This window comes from Martes martes, assembly GCF_963455335.1.
Source record: "Martes martes genome assembly, chromosome: 10".
NCBI lineage: Eukaryota > Metazoa > Chordata > Mammalia > Carnivora > Mustelidae > Martes > Martes martes.
In genome coordinates, this window is record NC_137898.1 from 13,829,872 (window position 1) to 13,848,439 (window position 18,568).

General features: G+C 37.7%; 2 protein-coding genes across 2 annotated transcripts; both read right to left on the bottom strand.

Annotated features, from left to right (window-relative positions):
- Nucleotides 1-1,813: 1,813 nt before the first annotated feature.
- Nucleotides 1,814-2,758, bottom strand: LOC308351071 (olfactory receptor 5G9-like; the record flags this gene model as incomplete). The annotated part of the gene is made up of 1 exon (XM_080816552.1): nt 1,814-2,758. The coding sequence occupies one exon, from the start codon at nt 2,756-2,758 to the stop codon at nt 1,814-1,816; it is 945 nt and encodes a 314-aa protein (XP_080672678.1).
- An 11,485-nt stretch (nt 2,759-14,243) lies between these two features.
- On the bottom strand, nt 14,244-15,188 carry LOC308350699 (olfactory receptor 5G25-like; the record flags this gene model as incomplete). Its single annotated transcript, XM_080816210.1, has 1 exon — nt 14,244-15,188. One exon carries the CDS (start codon nt 15,186-15,188, stop codon nt 14,244-14,246), a length of 945 nt encoding a protein of 314 aa, XP_080672336.1.
- Between the last annotated feature and the right edge of the window lie 3,380 nt (nt 15,189-18,568).

Genomic DNA, 18,568 nt, shown 5'->3' on the forward strand with positions numbered 1-18,568 from the left:
CACACACATCTGAGAGTGTTGATCCCAGCCTTTATCTAATCAATTATTTCAAAAATAAATAAAGGATGTAGATTAAATGGAAGGCATTTCTGAGGTAAAATCTGAATCCTTTTCAGAGCATTCCATCGGCACTAATTCTGTCTCTCCCGTTTCCTAGCCCATGACTCATTTCTGCTGTCTGAGGCAGTCGCCTCATTGAAACTAGGATATCTATGACCTAAACACCACTTCATTGTCTTGGTAGTCAGTTCCCTCCACAACCCGCTCACTCCCTCAGAACTCAAGCCGCTCTATGCCAGTCCTTGCAAAGTTCTATGCCTACAATAACTGCATTAGTCAAAACAGGTTCATGATCCCAAGAAGGGATGGCTGGGACACCATCATTCCAGCAATACTGCCAAAGAAATTATTTATTTATCCACTAACGCCATCATGAAATTTATTAGGGCACAGACTTGAGATACATTTATACTTTAGTTCTCCCCACATCATTCCTGAGGCATGTCTCACTCTGCTTTTTCCCCTTATATCTTTCTATAATCTAGAGATAAATTCTCTATTTTTAGATCACACTCAGCGATCAGGGCTTAAACAACTCGGGCTTGCAGCAAAAAAACACTTTTCAAAAAATCACGTTCTCTTCTCTGATGTAATTATAATACCTCTTGAATTGTTCCACTGTTGTATGAGGGACAGACAGGTGTTAAAATATATTTTAAACTTAATTTTATTGTATTTCTTTTTCTTTCTAATTTGGAACAACAAAAAAGACTAACATGAGAATGGGATATACAGTTTCTTCATTTTAGTTTACCTCTGGCTTCTCAACACCTATTGCCTCTGATTTTTCTAGAATTTTCTTGTTCTCTCCTTCACCTGTTTGCATTTTATTTCTAATTTCTTTAATAAGCGATGCCGATTTACTTTTGTCTGAAAGAAATAGAAAAACTAAATATCGATATTAAAGTAATAGTGGGAACAGCTTCAGAGTCAAATACGTAAAGAGACATCTCTCTTGTCACTTGTCACTTGGTGGAAGAATAAGAATATAAGTTTTGTATCGTCAATATCATTCACCTTCTGCTTGTATTTGCTTTTTTCTGCAGTCATTGTGACATGGCATTCTCAGAAGCAAGGACAAAGAAAATACACATAAGAGATATTTGAAGGAATATGATATGAGGAGTTCCTTTTGTTAAAAAAATAATAATAATTTGTAGTAGGGGCGCCTGGGTGGCTCAGTGGTTTAAAGCCTCTGCCTTTGGCTCAGGTCATGATCCCAGGGTCCTGGGATCCAGCCCCGCATCAGACCCTCTGCTCAGCAGGGAGCCTGCTTCCTCCTCTCTCTCTGCCTGCCTCTCTGCCTACTTGTGATCTTTGTCTGTCAAATAAATTTAAAAATAATAATATTAATAATTTGTAGCTAAGTGACCTGCTCTGTTTTCTATTTTCAATTCTGTCTTTAGGAATAGAGGTCATATATGTTATTCCAATGAATCTCCACTGGTCTGGACATATATATTGGTCCAACTAGTGCCATAGTATTAGTAGCTAGATGATCCAGCACTTATTAGATTTTTATCTTATGCTCAATAATGAAATTATTTGAGGAAACAGAATTGCTCTGATTTTTGGTGACTGGGGATTTTTATCATCCACGCACACAAGATTAAAAGGGAGCTTTAAAGAAATAGTCGGCAAGGATTCCATACTCTAAACTCTGCACATTGCTAGTCTCTTTGGATGATGACCAGATAGACTAACCATGTCTAGAAGCTTTTCCTTCTATCTATTTTGTATTCCAGATTGGAATTTAACTTCTGATGCAAAACTTGCTCCTGACGATCATTCTGCGCATGGCAGCTTTCACTTCTTTATTTCTCAGGCTGTAGATGAGAGAGTTCAACATGGGGATCACTGCAGTGTAGAACACCGACACCACTTTGTTGACGTCTAGGGAAAAAATTGCACCTGGCCGCACATAGATAAAGAAGAGAGTCCCATATAAGATGGACACCGCCGTGAGATGGGAGGAGCAGGTGGAGAAAGCTTTGCGCCTCCCATCAGCAGAGCGGATCCTCAGGATGGCAGTAAGGATGTAGAAATAGGAGATTATAATGGTCAGGCTACTGACAACCAGGACGGCTCCAGCCACAATAAAAACCAACAATTTATTGATCCGGGTGTCAGCACATACCAGAGAAAGAAGGGGGGACATGTCACAGAAGAAATGCTTGATAATGTTGGAGCGACAAAAGGGAAGCCGGAAAGCAGCTGTTGTATGAGTCATGGTACTCAGGAAGCCAACAGTATAGGGTCCGACCACCAGCTGTATGCAGAGTCTCTGCGACATGGTTACGGAATACAGTAATGGGTTACAGATGGCCACATAGCGGTCATAGGCCATGGACGCCAGCAGAAGGCACTCAATGGCCACGAAGAACCCGAAGAACCATTGCTGCAAAGCACAGCCCAGAAAGGAGATGGCCTTTCTGTCAGCGAAGAAGTCCGTGAGCATCTTGGGACCCACTACGGATGAAAAGCAGACGTCCACAAAGGACAGGTGACTGAGAAAAAAGTACATGGGCGTGTGAAGGTGGGAATCCATCTGAATGAGAACAATCACACCCAAGTTTCCTGTCATGGTGACAAGGTAAAAAAGTAGAAAGAGCAAGAAAAGGAAGACTTGCATCTGAGGATGATACTTCAAGCCTATGAAAATAAACTCTGTGATTCTTGTATGGTTTCCATCAGCCATTGATGGCGTTGGTCTTCTGAAGTGAGAAAAGCAGAAAATAGATGATGCGCACAACTTTAAATAATTTGAAAACATAACATGATACACAAGAAAAGAAACTACAGGTCCAATTTGGGAACATCAATATGAAAAGAGACTAAATTAAATGCTAGCAAATCAAATATAGTAAAGTTCTTAAGAGCAATATGGCTTAAATGTTTTAAAGAGATTAGAACTAGAAATTGGGTCGCCATTTGAAAACCTATAAAATTTCTCACCACATTAACGTATTGAAAGGAAAGGCATTAAATTACTTTAATAAAATTCTTTAAAGAATTTGATAAAATGTGACTCAAAAAAAAAAAAAAAAAAGAAAGCAAGAAAGAAAGAAAAAGAAAAACTTCCCAAATTGGAAACAAAAAGGAACTACTTAACTCAGTAAGAAGAATCTTCTTGAAACTCCCAGAGAATATATGTGCACAGGGTAAGCACTGGAAACATTCACACTATAACCAAAAACTAGATATTCTCACATTTTGTACTGTTTAACATTATACTGGAGAACACATCTGAAGTACTAAACCATAAATCAAAAAAAGATGTAAGAATTCTAGAAAACAAGGATAAGAAAATACTGCATTATTTGCAGACAAAAGTGTACAATAGTCAACCAATAAAATAACTTTTTTAGAAAAAAAAATGAAACAGTTCATCCAAATAGTGAAGATCAGTGTAAAAAAGTCAATAATTTCCTATGAATTATAATGTAATGGAATCATTGACTCAAAATGGTAATATAGCTATAAATAAGCCCGATAAGGAATGTTCAAGATTCATATGAAGAAAAATATAAATTATAGGACTTAACTGTGCTAGGGAAGAAATGCCTAAATGCCTGTGTATTTATTAAGATTCATTTCTTCCTGAGGAAGCAAAACTTAGCTCTAACAGGGAGAGTGAGAATCTTCATGGTCATTCCTCAGGTTGGAATAGCAGACACAGATACATCAATTGTGAAGTGAACAAGAAACAATATTTCCCTCACAGATAGGCTACAGATATAAAGTATCCTAACAACACTGGGCGGGGGGGGTGGGTGACAAATATTTTATTACTCAATGAGAAATTTTATTTTCTAAAATTATAGACTATCTGAAATTTTTGTTTGGAATTATATCAGCAAGGTAAAACATCCCACTCTGGTCTGGAATATCTAAGTCCATCTGACAGAGTAAAACAGTCTCAATTCCCAGCACAGGTACAAAACTCCGTGTGAGGGCTGTCTGGATACAACTCTGTACATGGGTCTTACCTTTACAGTTTTCAAGGAAACAGGACACCGTGCTACCTGTTTGGTTTAGGCCTATTCTGATGTTGCGATGTTGGCCCCTTCACACAGCCCTGCTTTGTTTTGAGCTCATCAGAACTGTTCTTGATTTAAATTCCACCTAACGGCCCCACTTCTCAAAATCCTGTAATAACATCTTCTTCTTTTAATTTATGGTTTAGTACTTCGGATGTGTTCTCTAATATAATGTTAAATAGTACAAAATGTGAGAATATCTAGTTTCTGGTTATAGTGTGAATGTTTCCAGTGCTTACCCTGTGCACATGTATTCTCTGGGAGTTTCAAGAAGATTCTTCTTACAGAGTTAATAGTTCCTTTTTGTTCCTTTGTTCAAGGAGACATCCATAGTTCCTAGCTATGGTGTGTGGTCTCCCACATTGCACTAGGTCAAAAGCTGATTGGGTCAGGCTACAAACTTGCTCCTGGCTGTCTAAAACTGATTTAAGGCTAGAACAACCACCACATTATGTGGCAAATTTAATGCAATTCCAACCAATTGGAAAAATTAAATGAAAATATAATTTTTGATGAGACAATCTGATTTTTTAATTTGTGGAAGAGAAAAATGTTCAAAAATAGCAAAGACAATTTCAAAAAGGGAAAACAAAGGAAAGGGATATACTATTCCAGATATCAACACATCAATAAAGCCATTGTACTTAAACCCATAAGATGTTGTTACTAGAATAGATGCAAGATGAATAGGAGACAGAAAAACTGAAAAACCATAGGCAGACCTAGGCATAGATGTCAATTTAGAATGAATAAGTTTTCTTTCAATCAGCAAATAAGGATTAATTACTGCTAAAAAAGTGTTACAATATTTGGATGAAAATTTGAAAAAACAGATAATATTAAAATTCTACCCCTCACCACTAAACTAAAAAGGAAACTTCTAACTACAAACATGTAATATGTAAACACTGAGGAATAATGTTATGATGTGTTGTAGGGTTGGTCTTCTAAAATAGGACATAAAAATCACCTGAAGAAAATGGTGAAAATTTTTACTACATCCTAGTTTTAAGTAGATGGATACACTCCAAGTAAAAATAAGACACACAGATGGAAAAAATACTGGAGCATATGTCACAAAGGATTATAATCAGATCACTTCAAGAACTGCCACAAATTAGATACTAAAATACTCATTGTGCCGCGAGGCAGATGCAGACTGGCCTGCCACAGACAGGATGCTTGAAGTCCCAACAAATACTAAAGGATGTTTAATATCCCAGATCATCACAGAAACCAAACTGAAACAACAATTATATGCTATTTTCACCCATCAGATTGACAAGATATTCAGAAATGAGAAAATGTAAAATACTGACAAAGCCGGGAGACAATATGGCAGTCACAGGAAATCAGAGGCCGCATCAAGGCCACAGCCTCTGGATGGCAGTGTTTAACTGTCTTTTGAAAAAAAAATTTTTTTTTAAGTGCATACTGAGGACTCAGAAATTCTTAATTAAAATTACTTAGCATCCACCCTGAGGAAACACAGAATGGAAAAACAATGATGTCCTCTTCACCGTTGCTCCAAGTGATTAAAAAAAAAAAAAACTGAAATCCATACAAATAGTTTTTGAAAGGCATTAGCAGCAAATAAATCTTGGTATAGCCATTCTGTGGACTATTTTACAGACAGTTAAAAATTAAGTAGTAGATTCCCTGAGGGGAGGTTGGAGGAGGGGCACGGGTGAAATAGGTAAAAGGAATGAAGAGAACATGTACAGTGAGGAGAACTGAGTAATGTACAGAATTGTTGAATCACTCTATTGTACACCTGAAACTAACACTATATGGGAATTATGCTGGCATTAAAAAATTAAAATTAAGTGTTAGGAACATGACTATTATTCCAAAATATGTGAAGGAGAAGCAAGTCACAGAATGATGTGTACAGTATGATAGTAGGAACATTTTCAATGTTTTCTTTAATTTTAATTATTTAAGTGTGTTTCTGTGTGTGTTCATGTGTGTGTGTGTGTGAGAGAGAGAGAGAGAGAGTAAATAAAAGTCTGGACAGATGAGGCACCAAAGGAATACTCATTACCTCTGGAAACAGAGGGACAGCGAACTGGGATGTAGGTAGGTAATCAAAGGGGACTCTAGATTTAACCACAATTTTAAGATTTAATACAAGGAGAAAATGCACATGCATTACCTTTGTAATTAAAAATAATCTAAGGGTGCCTGGGTTGCTCAGTTGGCTAAGCTTCTGACTCTTGGTTTCAGCTCAGGTCATGGTCTCAGGGTCCTTGGATCAAGCCCCACATTGGATGCCTCACTCAGTGTAGAGTCTGCTTGTCCCTCTGTCCCTCCTGCTGCTTGCTCTCTCTCTCAAATAAATAAATAAAATCTTTGGGGAAAAAATTTTAAAACAAGACCAAAAAAAAAAAAAAAGGCAATCTAAAGCAATTCCTTAATTGCCTTTATTTATTATTTATTTATTGTTGATTGTATTTATTTTTATATGAAATTTATTTCAACATTTAAAAAGAAAAAGAGAGAAGACAAATTAGCTACAATCAAGTGGGAGAAGAAAAACAGGCAAGGAAGAAATGTAGGAAGCCTCAGAGGTAGAAAGTGAGAAACATTTGCAAGCTATGCGTTTGGAGTTCAAGATTTCTAAAATTATAAGAAACAGAGAGAACTCTGGCCCCAACCTCACTGTTTGTAAATAAGAAAACTGAGGCTCCAAGATGTCTGACTCAGGACCACAGAGCTGGTGGCAAATACACAATCACTTTCCACCTGCAGTTCAAAGCAATGATTGCCTACATGATCCAGTATTTTTAAGGTTACAATGAATACAGAGGGACAATAAGCTTTTGTGGAGTATTCAAGACTTTGCAAAGCACCTGTGCCCCAGGTGCTTTGCAACATCAGCCCATTTGCTTTCCACCAAAACCTAGGTAAGAAGCATGTTGCTACCTCCTTTTTTACAGAAGAGGCTATGAAGTGTGGAAAAGGGTGCCTGAAGTGCCAGAGTTAGTATTTCATAAGAGTCATCAGAGAGTAAGACATGGCCCCATCTGGATATAGAGTCTCCGTACTTTTAAAGATGCCACTCTCCCAAGCGAGAACCTGAGGTCTCTCAGAGTCTCAACCCAGTTCTGCATGCTGTTTGAGGGATAGAGAATCAAGCAGGGCATGTATGCGAATTTATCAGTGGAGGGGCTGTTGATGACAAAGAGAGCAATGAAGCTCCAGAGAAAACCTGTGCAGAGTCCAAGTTTGCTCAAGGACAAGGGCTCTCAAATATCTGCAGTTGGGCTCTCATTTATAATTCCCTCCTTCGCACCCATGCTTTGAGTGTGAGGCTCATAATACAGGGCAACATTCCATGCAGATGACTCCCCACCTGGAGAAGGTGGCCCGACCTCTCCTGCTCTGGGCAGTCACTGAACTTGAAGAGGCATTTCACTTCAGTATAACCTCTTTGTGTCTGTTGCAGAATTTCACATTACTTCATATTAAGTTTGCTGCATTGGTTACATTCTAACCAATTATGGTCTGACAGTAGATATCTCTTTATGTACAAAAAAAAAAAAAATTCAAGATGTCAGTCATTTTCATTTTCCCATAAGCCCATTTATACTAAAATTCTTGAAGAGTAAATGCAGGGACCAAAGTGGATTTTTAAAAGTGCTTTAAACTTACATTCCAATGAGTTCCTTTCCTCTTCCAAGAATTAAAATTAAAATGGAGTATAAAGTGTACTCTTTTCAGCATGTGCTCCTTCTGCCCACTGTCATCTGTGCCTCTGCACAGAGAAGAGGTCAGACTTTCTTAGAATTACTTGGTTTTATTCTTAGTGTTCATAAGAATATGGTAAGCTTCCACTCCAAAACTCATTGTCTTTTCACTTGGATCAAAGTTTCCACAAGTAGTGACATCATTCCTTTGTTCTGGGAGAACTTAGGTCCCAAAACATGCCATACCTTGGGAATTCGATAATAGGGAATTAAACTAAAATGTTATTTTTGACTTTAAACTCTAAAAAAATCCACTGGGATCATCTTACTTGTTTTCTGTGCTTGACTGAGTAAACTCTTATTTCTTACCTCCTTCTTACACAAGAAAACATTTCAAGAGTAAACTTTAGTGCCATGTTGTAACAACTGCTGTTTTCCCCATGAGAACCACAACAAAATTTTTGCAACTGTTCGCCTAGAGATAATTACAGCAGAGGACCAGCTACCAGGATAACTCAATTATCATTGTGATCATTCATCTTCCATTTCTAATACTCATAGAAAAATCACCAAAATCATAATGTGTAAAGAATCTCCACCATATTCACACAGGTTTGTTTTTTTTTTTTTATGAGACATTGAGATTGGTTTCACTGACAAATTCAAGCTTGATACAACATTTTTTCAGCTTTTGTTGATGAATAACACAGAGAAGTAAAACATCTTAAATGTACCTTTGAATTATTATACTGTGAGCACATGTATGTACACTGCCACCCAAGTCAGGATAGAACATGTCCACCATCTATACCATGTTTGTGAAATTCATCTTTGGTTGAATAAATCTCTAGTTCATGTATTTTATTGATGCTATCACTCTATTATATTAAAATCCTACAAATGATTTACCGATTACTTTGTTCTTGGGCATTTGCTAGGTTTTAACTTTTGTGATTTTTTTTCTCTACTGAGCATCCAATGAACACCTTGTGTTTTGGTGTTCATGAGCATGCATTTCTCTTGAGAATATACCTGGGAGTAAAATTTCTTTGTTATGGGGTACGGATATGTTCATATTGACTAAGAATTTAGGAAATCGTCCCAAACCCATTGCTTTCACTTCTCTAAGTACTGTACGAGAGCCAGTGTTTGTCATTTTAGCCATTTTGGTGAGTGTCTAGTGGGATCTCATGGTGTCTTTAGCTGCCACTTCTAAGGAATTTGAGAAATTTTACAGTATTAAAGGTCATTTCCATAACCACTTGCATGGACTGGCTGTTGGAAGTCTTGCCCACATTTTGTCACTGGATTGCCTTTCTTTAAAAATTACGATAGTTATTCATATACTTCAATTATCTCATTTATCTGCCTTATAAATACACTTTCTCTTCCTGTGGCTTCCATGTTTACACTCTTAAGCATAAACCTCAGTGTTTATTTTAGTGTAGTTCAGGGAATCAATATTTTTCTTGATATTTAGTATTTTTGTAGCCTACTTTTAAAAATTTCCTATCATATGTCATAAAGGTATTCTCTGATATTATCTTCTAGATGCCTTAATTCCTTGCCTTTTACATTTCAACTTCCAAATCATCTGGAATTAATGTTAATGTGTATTGTGAGATAGGAGTAAAATTCTACTTTTTTCCCATTTAGACATCCAAAGGATCCAACACTGTTTTTGTTTTTGTTTTTTTCCAGTCCTTTCTTTCCCCACTACCCTGCTGTGTCACCCTTGCCATAAATGAAGTGTCCATGTATTGGGTCTGTATATTCTTTAATAATAAAGGTATTAGCGTGCATTCATTAATACACCTGGACACCCTACTCTGTCCCACTGGACTATTAGTCTATTCTTGATCCTGTCTTTGTTTGTTTGTTTGTTTGTTTGTTTGTTTTGAGAAAAAAAAAAGGAGGGGCGAGGAGCCAAAGGGGAAGGAGAGAGAAAATCTTTAGCACGCTCTACTTTCAGCATGGAACCCAAGCAGAGCTCTATCTCATGACCCTAAGATCATGACCTGATCTGAAATCAAGAGTCAGGTGCTTAACAACTGAGTCACCCAGATTCCCCCAATCCTATCCTAATTACTATAGTTTTGTAAGTCTGTCTTCAGTAGAGGAAGACATCCCACCTGACTTGTCTTCTTCAAGATTAACTAGGATATTTTGGACCCTTTGCATTCCATATAAACTTCAGAATCATGGCAATATCTTGGGAAGGTTTAAGTCTGGATTCACTTTAACACTGCTTCTTCAGTCCTGCAGGACCTACATTGACAGTTTCCTTTCACACCATGGGAACATTGTAAGATTCAAGCACACTTGCTGATTTGCTGTTCCCACACAGACCCATATGTCCCTCTTTCCTTACAACCCTTCTGACTATACCTTCTCACGTACTGAAATATTAGAACTCAAAATTCCATCTGTTCTGCAAGGTATGTTGAATCATCACTTCATCCAGGAAGCCTTCCCTGATACCTTATAGACAAAAATAATTACTCTTTTTGAACTTTAACAGCATCATTTCCTCTCTTCTGTCACTTAAAAATGACACCACATATCATTCTTTGCTTATGTCTTATGTCCCTCACTAATAAACTCTCTAGTAGATGAAGGGTCATATCTTACTGGATGGAATTGGCATTATCAAAAGTCCTAGTAAACATATGTTTCTATCTTCCGAGTTGTTGACAAAATGAGAATGCTGGTTACACAGGAAGAACCTTATAGTCAAACCAATTTAATCACAGAGTAATATGAAATCCTGATTCCAAAATGAAAATGTGCTAAAATGAAAAGAAACTGTTCATCATAATCAAAGCAAATTCTGTGTTTTCCAAAGTGCACTCCAGGATCACAGAGAAGTGATTATCTTTGGAGGCTCTACATCAAATTCTTTTCAGTTACATCATTTTACAAATCTTATCAGAATTACCATCTTAAAGGATAACTGTCTATATCAAAGTGTCCTCATTTTTGTCTGGAATAAGCAAATGTGAACCCAGAGAAATACTAGTGGGAAAAGAGAATAAGTCCCATCCCAATACTGGAGCTTGGAGGGGTCAAGAGGTACCTCCTTCATTTAAAAGATACCTTATGTGATCCATGTGGTTCAGGATCTCCAAAGCCTCAGATTCTCCAGCTATAAAGTGGATCGAATAACACATATCACCAACAGGAAGTAAAATATTCAATAAGATATTTGCAAAATGCTTAGTACAGTGTTATGATATAGCAGATCCTCACCAAATGTATAAAATAACATTACTATTAAAAATTAAAATTCTACACTAATAACTGTTTTAAAAATTATGTTAGCATAGAAACTAACCAAAAAAAAAAAAAATCAGAACTGCAAATCCGGTAAGGAATACACACACACAAACACAAATTAACAAAGACAACCTCAAATGTCAATTCTTCCCCTTCATAGACTACTGTTCTTTAGGATAGATTTTTATTCTGTAAGCATCAGTATGGGTGGCAGAATTCCTATAATGTTCCTGTAAAGATCCCTAATCTTTGCCCTAATCCCAGGACTCTCTGAATATGATGAAATACCACTCATATGATTATGTTGCATTATATGACACAGTTAAACTTCTGCAAGACATGACTCTGGATGAACCAGTGGGTCCCAAGATTTCTCCAGCTCAGAGCAGAAGAGTCAGACAGGTTGAAAATATATGGAGAGCTAGATAAGTCATTGCTGGTCCGAAGCTGAAGGGGCCATAACAGAAAGCAAGTGAGCAACCCTAAGATGCTGAGAGAGGTTCCAGCTGACTGCCACTGGGGAACAGGCACCACAGTCCTACAACCATAAGGAACTGAGTTTTCTCAAACACACCAGTGAGCTTGGAAATGAGCCTTCCCTGGAGCCTCTAAGAGGGAGCTGAGCCCTGGCAACAGGTTCATATCAGCCTTGCAAGAGTCTGAGCAGAGAATCAGGCCATGATGGACCTGGACTCAAGACTCAGGGAAACTGTGAGGCAGTGAATTTAGGTGGTTATAACTTTCCAGCTTTGTGGCAATTTCTTATGCAGCAGTAGAAAGGGATGTAGGAGCATGTTCAAAAAATAATAATCAAAAAAAAAAGGTGAATAGTTGATATACGGGAGAAGTAGAGAATTATTTTAGGTAAAGAGGTCCACAGGACCTCTGAGATGGCATCACATTTGAGCAGAGACTCAGACGTGGTAAAGGCTGACCTGCAGCACTGCCCCAGGATGAGGAAACAGGAAATAGAAGGGCCACTTAAATCCCAAGAATAACTGAAGAAATCCCACAGAGGATTTCCACTGAAAGGGAGTGTGGCCTAAGCAGTCTGCTGCTCCCTCGCCTAAAACGCATTCAGACTGCACTGCTCAAGGCTACCAAGACGATCAGCTCAGCTCTTTGCCTGGTCCTGTTTCCATGGCATACAGAGGCCTGGAGTGAGTATGAAAGAGACCACAGTTAATCCATCATAAAATGCCTGGAAGATCTTACAGATTTATGCAGCAAGGAGTCACCTGGTGAAAGTTAACAAGTTTTTAATCTATTCTCGAAAGTGATGATTTTCATCAGCACTTTCATGGCATATAATAAATCCCTTCTCCCAATAAAACATTTCATATGTCCTCCTACTTTCAACTGTGCCCATTCCCAAAACTTACACCACGTAAAGGAATGAATAAAAGTATTCTGAGGATTAAAATGAATTAGTTTGTAAACTCTAGCCCCACCCCCACCCCACCCAACGAGGTGCTAGAGTACACAGAAGCCTTGTTACTATATGGGGGAGGGGATACTTTCTCCTTTGATGACCAAATAGTAACCTCTAGATTCCATGGAAAGCCATACTATAAGAAGAATTTTTTCAACTTTGCCAATCCCTACTTTTTTTTAAAGAAATGTTTTTTTAATTACCTTTCCTAAAATATACTACCTCTTCTTTTCTTGATTATCTTATGCTTGTCACAGAAATCACCATATATGTGTAAATATTTTTCAGTCTTGTTTGTTTGTCCTTCCACTGCACTAGCCTGTAACCTCCAGGGGGACTTTTCCTCTAAATATGAATAATACCCAGTACAGGGTCAGGCAAAGAGGACTATGCAAAAAAATAGTTAAATGAGTGATTGATTCTGGCATTCTTTGACTCCCATGTCTTCTTAATTAAATAGCATCGTGACCCACATCATTACCCAGCCCAGTCACAAAAACTGAAAGAAAGCTTGATGAAAAACAAGCAAAACAAGCAAACATATTCTAGGGACTTAGAGATTATTTACATCCTTTAAAGAAAGCCTTCAAGAGAAGACAGAGGTTTACAGTCGCACAAAAACATGGTCAACCCCCTCATTTCTTAGACTTGTTATTACATTCCAGAAAATAAAACACAAAAGTATGGTTGAAAGAATATAGTACCTGGAGAAAATAAAAGTGTGACCAAAGTTATGTGGTCATGGGTAATGCATTGATTCTTCATGTGTGCCAGACTGAACATCTACAAAAATAAAATCACATTCTTCCTATGAAACACCTATGAAACAAGATTCAATAAATCACAGTAGCAATAAACACTTTATTGAAGAACTGAAATGCATTCTGGATTTCACATGCATGACTCATGCAACTACAGCAGCAAAATCTCAACAGTTAGTGCTATCATAGGAGTATCGGGGATATACAAGGCCTTCATAGAATGCCTACTCCAAACACGAAGGTAGTATTGCAGAGTACTATGGTTACATGTTTTCTGAATAATTCACTTTTTTCCATTTTCTTGAAATATAATGCACATATCACATTGCGTTAGTCCAAGGTGTACAACATACTAGTTCAATACCTGTGTATGCTAAAAATGATCACCACGGTAAGTTTAGTTAACAGAAATCACCTTATGTAGTTATACATTTTTTTCAAGTGAAGAGAACATTTAAGATCTCCTCTCTTAGCAACCTATAAATGTACAGGACAGAATTGTTAACTAGAGTCACCATGTTCCCATTACACAAGACATATTTATCTTATAAGCTGAAGTTTTTAACTTTTGACCATAATACATTTGTTAATGGTTTATGTTTAAAGAATCAAGGCCAACCTTGCAGACAACGGAGGGATCTCCACACCTTGTGAGCTAAACAGAAGTACTGTCCAGTAACTGATGATGATCAAACTTAGTCAGGACTTAACAAAGAACTTCTCGTATCCTACTCACAATCCTTGAAAGTATTTTCAAAGCACTAAGGCTCAATAATAATCCCATCTCAGCTGAATGATTTAAAACACCTTCCTGGTCAATGACATAGGAAAGAATTGCAACCTGGAGATGTTGAGTGACATTTCAAAGACATAGAGTAATAAATAGTGAGTCTCAAAATAAAACTCACACTCCCATCAACCAGCCCATGTTCTTGCATCTTGTGTAAATATCACCTCTCAATCTGTAGTACAAATGGAATCTAGTTTACTTACTCATGAGACACTGCTTCTTCTCAAACATCCTTCTGAATGAATCCTTAACCTCCCTGTTTCTCAGGCTGTAGATAAGTGGGTTCAACATGGGAATCACAGCTGTGTAGAACACAGAAACCACTTTATTGATGTCCAGGGAGAAAACAGAACTGGGACGTACGTAGATGAAGAAGAGTGTCCCATACAGGATGGAGACAGCTGTCAGGTGTGAAGAGCAGGTGGAGAAGGCTTTGCGCCTCCCCTCAGCAGAGCGGATCCTCAGGATAGCAATGACGATGTAAATGTAGGAAACCAGGATGATCACACCACTGACCACTCCTAGAGCTCCAGCCAAGATGAAAAGCACAAACTGATTGACCTGGGTGTCTGCACATGCCAGGGACAGAACAGGAAGAAGGTCACAGAAGAAGTGATTGATGATTTGGGGGCCACAATAGGGCAAGTGAAAGGCAAGGGCTGTGTGGGTCATGGAAATCATAAGACCAATGGTATAAGACCCTACCACCAGCTGCACACAGACACGCTGGGACATAATGAGAGCATACAACAAGGGCTTACAGATGGCCATATACCGGTCATATGCCATGGAGGCCAGGAGGAAACATTCAGTCACTACAAACTGACTAAAAAACCAGAACTGGGCAGCACAACCCAAGAAAGAGATTACTTTTTTCTCCACAAAGATATCAGTTAACATCTTAGGACCAGTAACTGAAGAGGAGCATATATCCACAAAAGACAAGTGGCTGAGAAAAAAGTACATGGGAGTGTGGAGTCGGGGATCCATCCAAATGAGGGTGATCATCCCCACGTTTCCCAGAAGAGTGACAAGATAAACCAAGAGAAATATCAAAAAGAGAACAACCTGCTGTTGGAAGTGATTTGTTAAGCCCATGAAAAAAAATTCAGTCACCAAAGTCTGATTTCCATAATCCATTCTCTGATTTAATCTGCAATGAAAAAGAGAAAGACTTTTCTTTACAATCAACTTGTAAGTAAATTATTTTTAAAATGAATTTGACTTCTTTTTTTTTTCAGTTAAAAAAAGGATACCATTACCCTCAACTCTCTTGAATTCTACATCTTTTAGTCATGCTATCCATTTGCAAATGATTTATGCAATACAGATTAAGTCACTAAACCTCACAGAGACCTTTAATTTCTTCCACAGAAAGAGAATTTTTTAATAGAATCATAGATTTTTAAACTACAAATGAATATTGGAGGTTATCTAAAGCAACTCCTCTAATTACACTAGGTTATATTTATACAAGTATTTAGCTTTTAACCAAGGATTTTTTTTTTTTAACATTTTGATGAAAAAGGAAAAAATGAAACAAGATGGGATTGGGAGGGAGACAAACCATAAGAGACTCTTAATGTAACAAAACAAATTGAGGGTTGCTGGGGGATGGCAAGTATGGAGAGGGTAGTTGGGTTATGGACATTGGGGACGGTATGTGTTATGGTGAGTGCTGCGAAGTGTGCAAGCCTGGTGATTCATAGACCTGTACCCCTGGGGCTAATAATACATTATATGTTAATGAAAACTTTAAACTGGCGATGTGAACTCAATGAATTCTGCATGATACCCATTCTCACTGCCAAATAAGGGTAAACTAGTTTGGGCAATGTAACTTGTTCCTCAATCCCCTTAAACTATAGCAATTATAATTACTTGAGTGGTCTAAAGTATACGTTTTTATGTCCAAGGAGGAGGGCAAGCTGAGAACAAGAAAAGTTAGCTTTACAGCATTGTCACAACCTCAACGCTATCCTTAGTATGACTCTTTCTCCAAAACACCTGTGAGCCACCATATCAATGCTGTATATCTTCACTAATTGAGTGACTCCATTGAAATTTTAAGCCATCAAAGAAAAGACCACTTTTTAAATATTGAGTAGCTGTTGTGCCCCAACTAGTGTTATTAAGTGCTTGAGAGAAAAATATAAATATTTTAAGAATTATAGGATATCTCTGGACAATTATCCCAGGGAAACGAGTATCTATGTTCACAAAAACAAAACAAAACATATACGATTTTATTCATACAAGTTCAAAAATTGGAAAGAATAAAAATTTCCTATACTATGTGTATGGTTAAACACACTGCGGCACACCCATACCATGGAAAACTATTTAGTAGGAAAGAGATCAAAATATGATACACACAACACCTTGGTGAATTACACTGAGTTGAAAAATGTCAACCTCAAAAGTTCAAAACTTTTAGGATTCCATTTATATGACATTCTCCAAATGATTAAAATTATACAGATGGAGAACAAGTTAGTGCTTGCCTGGGATTCAGAAATCTGGGAAGGGGGGTGGAGGTGTGGTTATAAAAGGGTAGCACAGGGAGACCCCTGTGGAAGTGGAAGAGTTCAGCACCCTGGTTCTCACATGGGTTAAACATATCTACAAGCATGGTAAAATGGTATAGAACAGTACACACACACACATCACACCAATGTCAATTTCCTGGATTTGATGTTGTGCTGTCATTGGTAAGATGCACCATTGGGGGATCCTGGGTGAAGGGTATGTGAGCCAGTCTATACATCTTTGAAGTTTCCTGTGGATCATTATTTCAGAAGAATTTTTTTTTTTTTAAATGAGTGAATGAATGAGAAGTGAGAGGAATGGGAAACTGAGGAAAAGAGGTATATGTTTCGGACCTTGAAATACTCACAGTGATTCCAACAGCACAATCATGCAAAAATATCAATGGGCTGGGCAGCAGGATAAGCACTGACAGAAATCTAAAATCACTATCCCCTGGTAAGAACGCTTGGAAAGTGTTTTGCTTAACCGAAAAGTAATGAAGTGAAAATCCGCCAATGTCCTGTGGTCTCAGAGGAAATGGAGCTCGGAAGGAAAAAGCCTGGATGGGTGGAATCCAAGGTCAGTCGGAAGAAAATAATACTTTAGTAGTGAGATGTTCAAGAATTTAATATTTTCTAGACATACAAACTCATCCCAGGCACTGATATTTGCATTTGATATTTACTCGTGGAAGATGGAGAGTTGCAAATTCAGGACATAAAATTTTGTAAAACTCGAACTAGAACACACACATCTATTTTCTCAAATAATTGCCTTTACGAACAAAGGTAAGTACATACATCACCAATAATTATCATGTTTTTAACACTTTTGTGTTCAAGTTGAAATCTTGTGTAAAGACCATAGTTCCTAAATGCAGAAATGCCTGTAACATTATTTTGCCCTGGGCATACCCAGGGCAAAGACTCTAAAGCAGAGGCACCATAATATAATCTTCACATGGGACTTTGGGCATGAGAAGTTGGAATTCAACTCATCAGATTCAGAGGTTTGCTTTCTACTTGTAAGATCCAATATAGGGAAAGGGAAGAAATTAAGAGCCAGAGAAGCCAAGGCCTCTTAAGTCTAACATCCTATGAACCATTAATCCCACAGCGCATTTCACTATCTATGCCAGACACAAAATTCAACCAACATGGACATTCAAGTTGGGTCCTTAAGCCAAAAGACACAGATTAAATATTTGACTTATACCAAATTATGCTTCACAGTAAGCTTAGAGACAATGCTTTTTCAGGGGTCTAAACCAATTTTTTAAATATCTAGACATCTAAACGCAATTTAGGAAATCACTTAACGCACCTACCTGAAGAAATATGCCCTAGACCTATTGCCTGTCTATGTCATGATGAATTATGAAAGTTGCATTCCCTGATATAAAAATGAATTACCCTACAAATGGAGACCGTTCATTCTTCTCAGCTTCTCCATTTGTCTAGGAAGATACACAATATAGTGATACCATCTTGAAACCTGGGCATTCCGATGGCACTTTTAAAAAGACTTAATCTGCACAACACACAAGAGAGGTTTTTCTAAAGGGTTATTCAGTTCATTGGAGCTAACTCCCTCAAGGAGTCAAAACTCAGGAGATCAGACCTAGAGAAAAGATAACATCTTTTGAGAAAATAATTTTGGGACTTTGAGTCAAGGGTAATTACACAAAATAAAACTCTCTCTCCCTTTGGTACTGCCCCCTCCCTTTGAAATTCCTAGAAGAAAACATAGGAAAGAAGCATCCTGCCATGAAAAACAAAGAAGTTCAGTTCAGCCATTGGCAATGATATGGATGAAAAAGGAAGGCGTTACATTTAATGAAATAAGCCAACCAGAGAAAGACAAATATTGTATGATGTCACTTAGATATAGAATCTAAAAAAGTGGGACTGACAGCAGTGATTAAGTCTGTGGTTGTCAGGGGTCAGGGTGGGTGAAATGGGGAGATGTTGGTCAAAGTGTACAAGATCAAT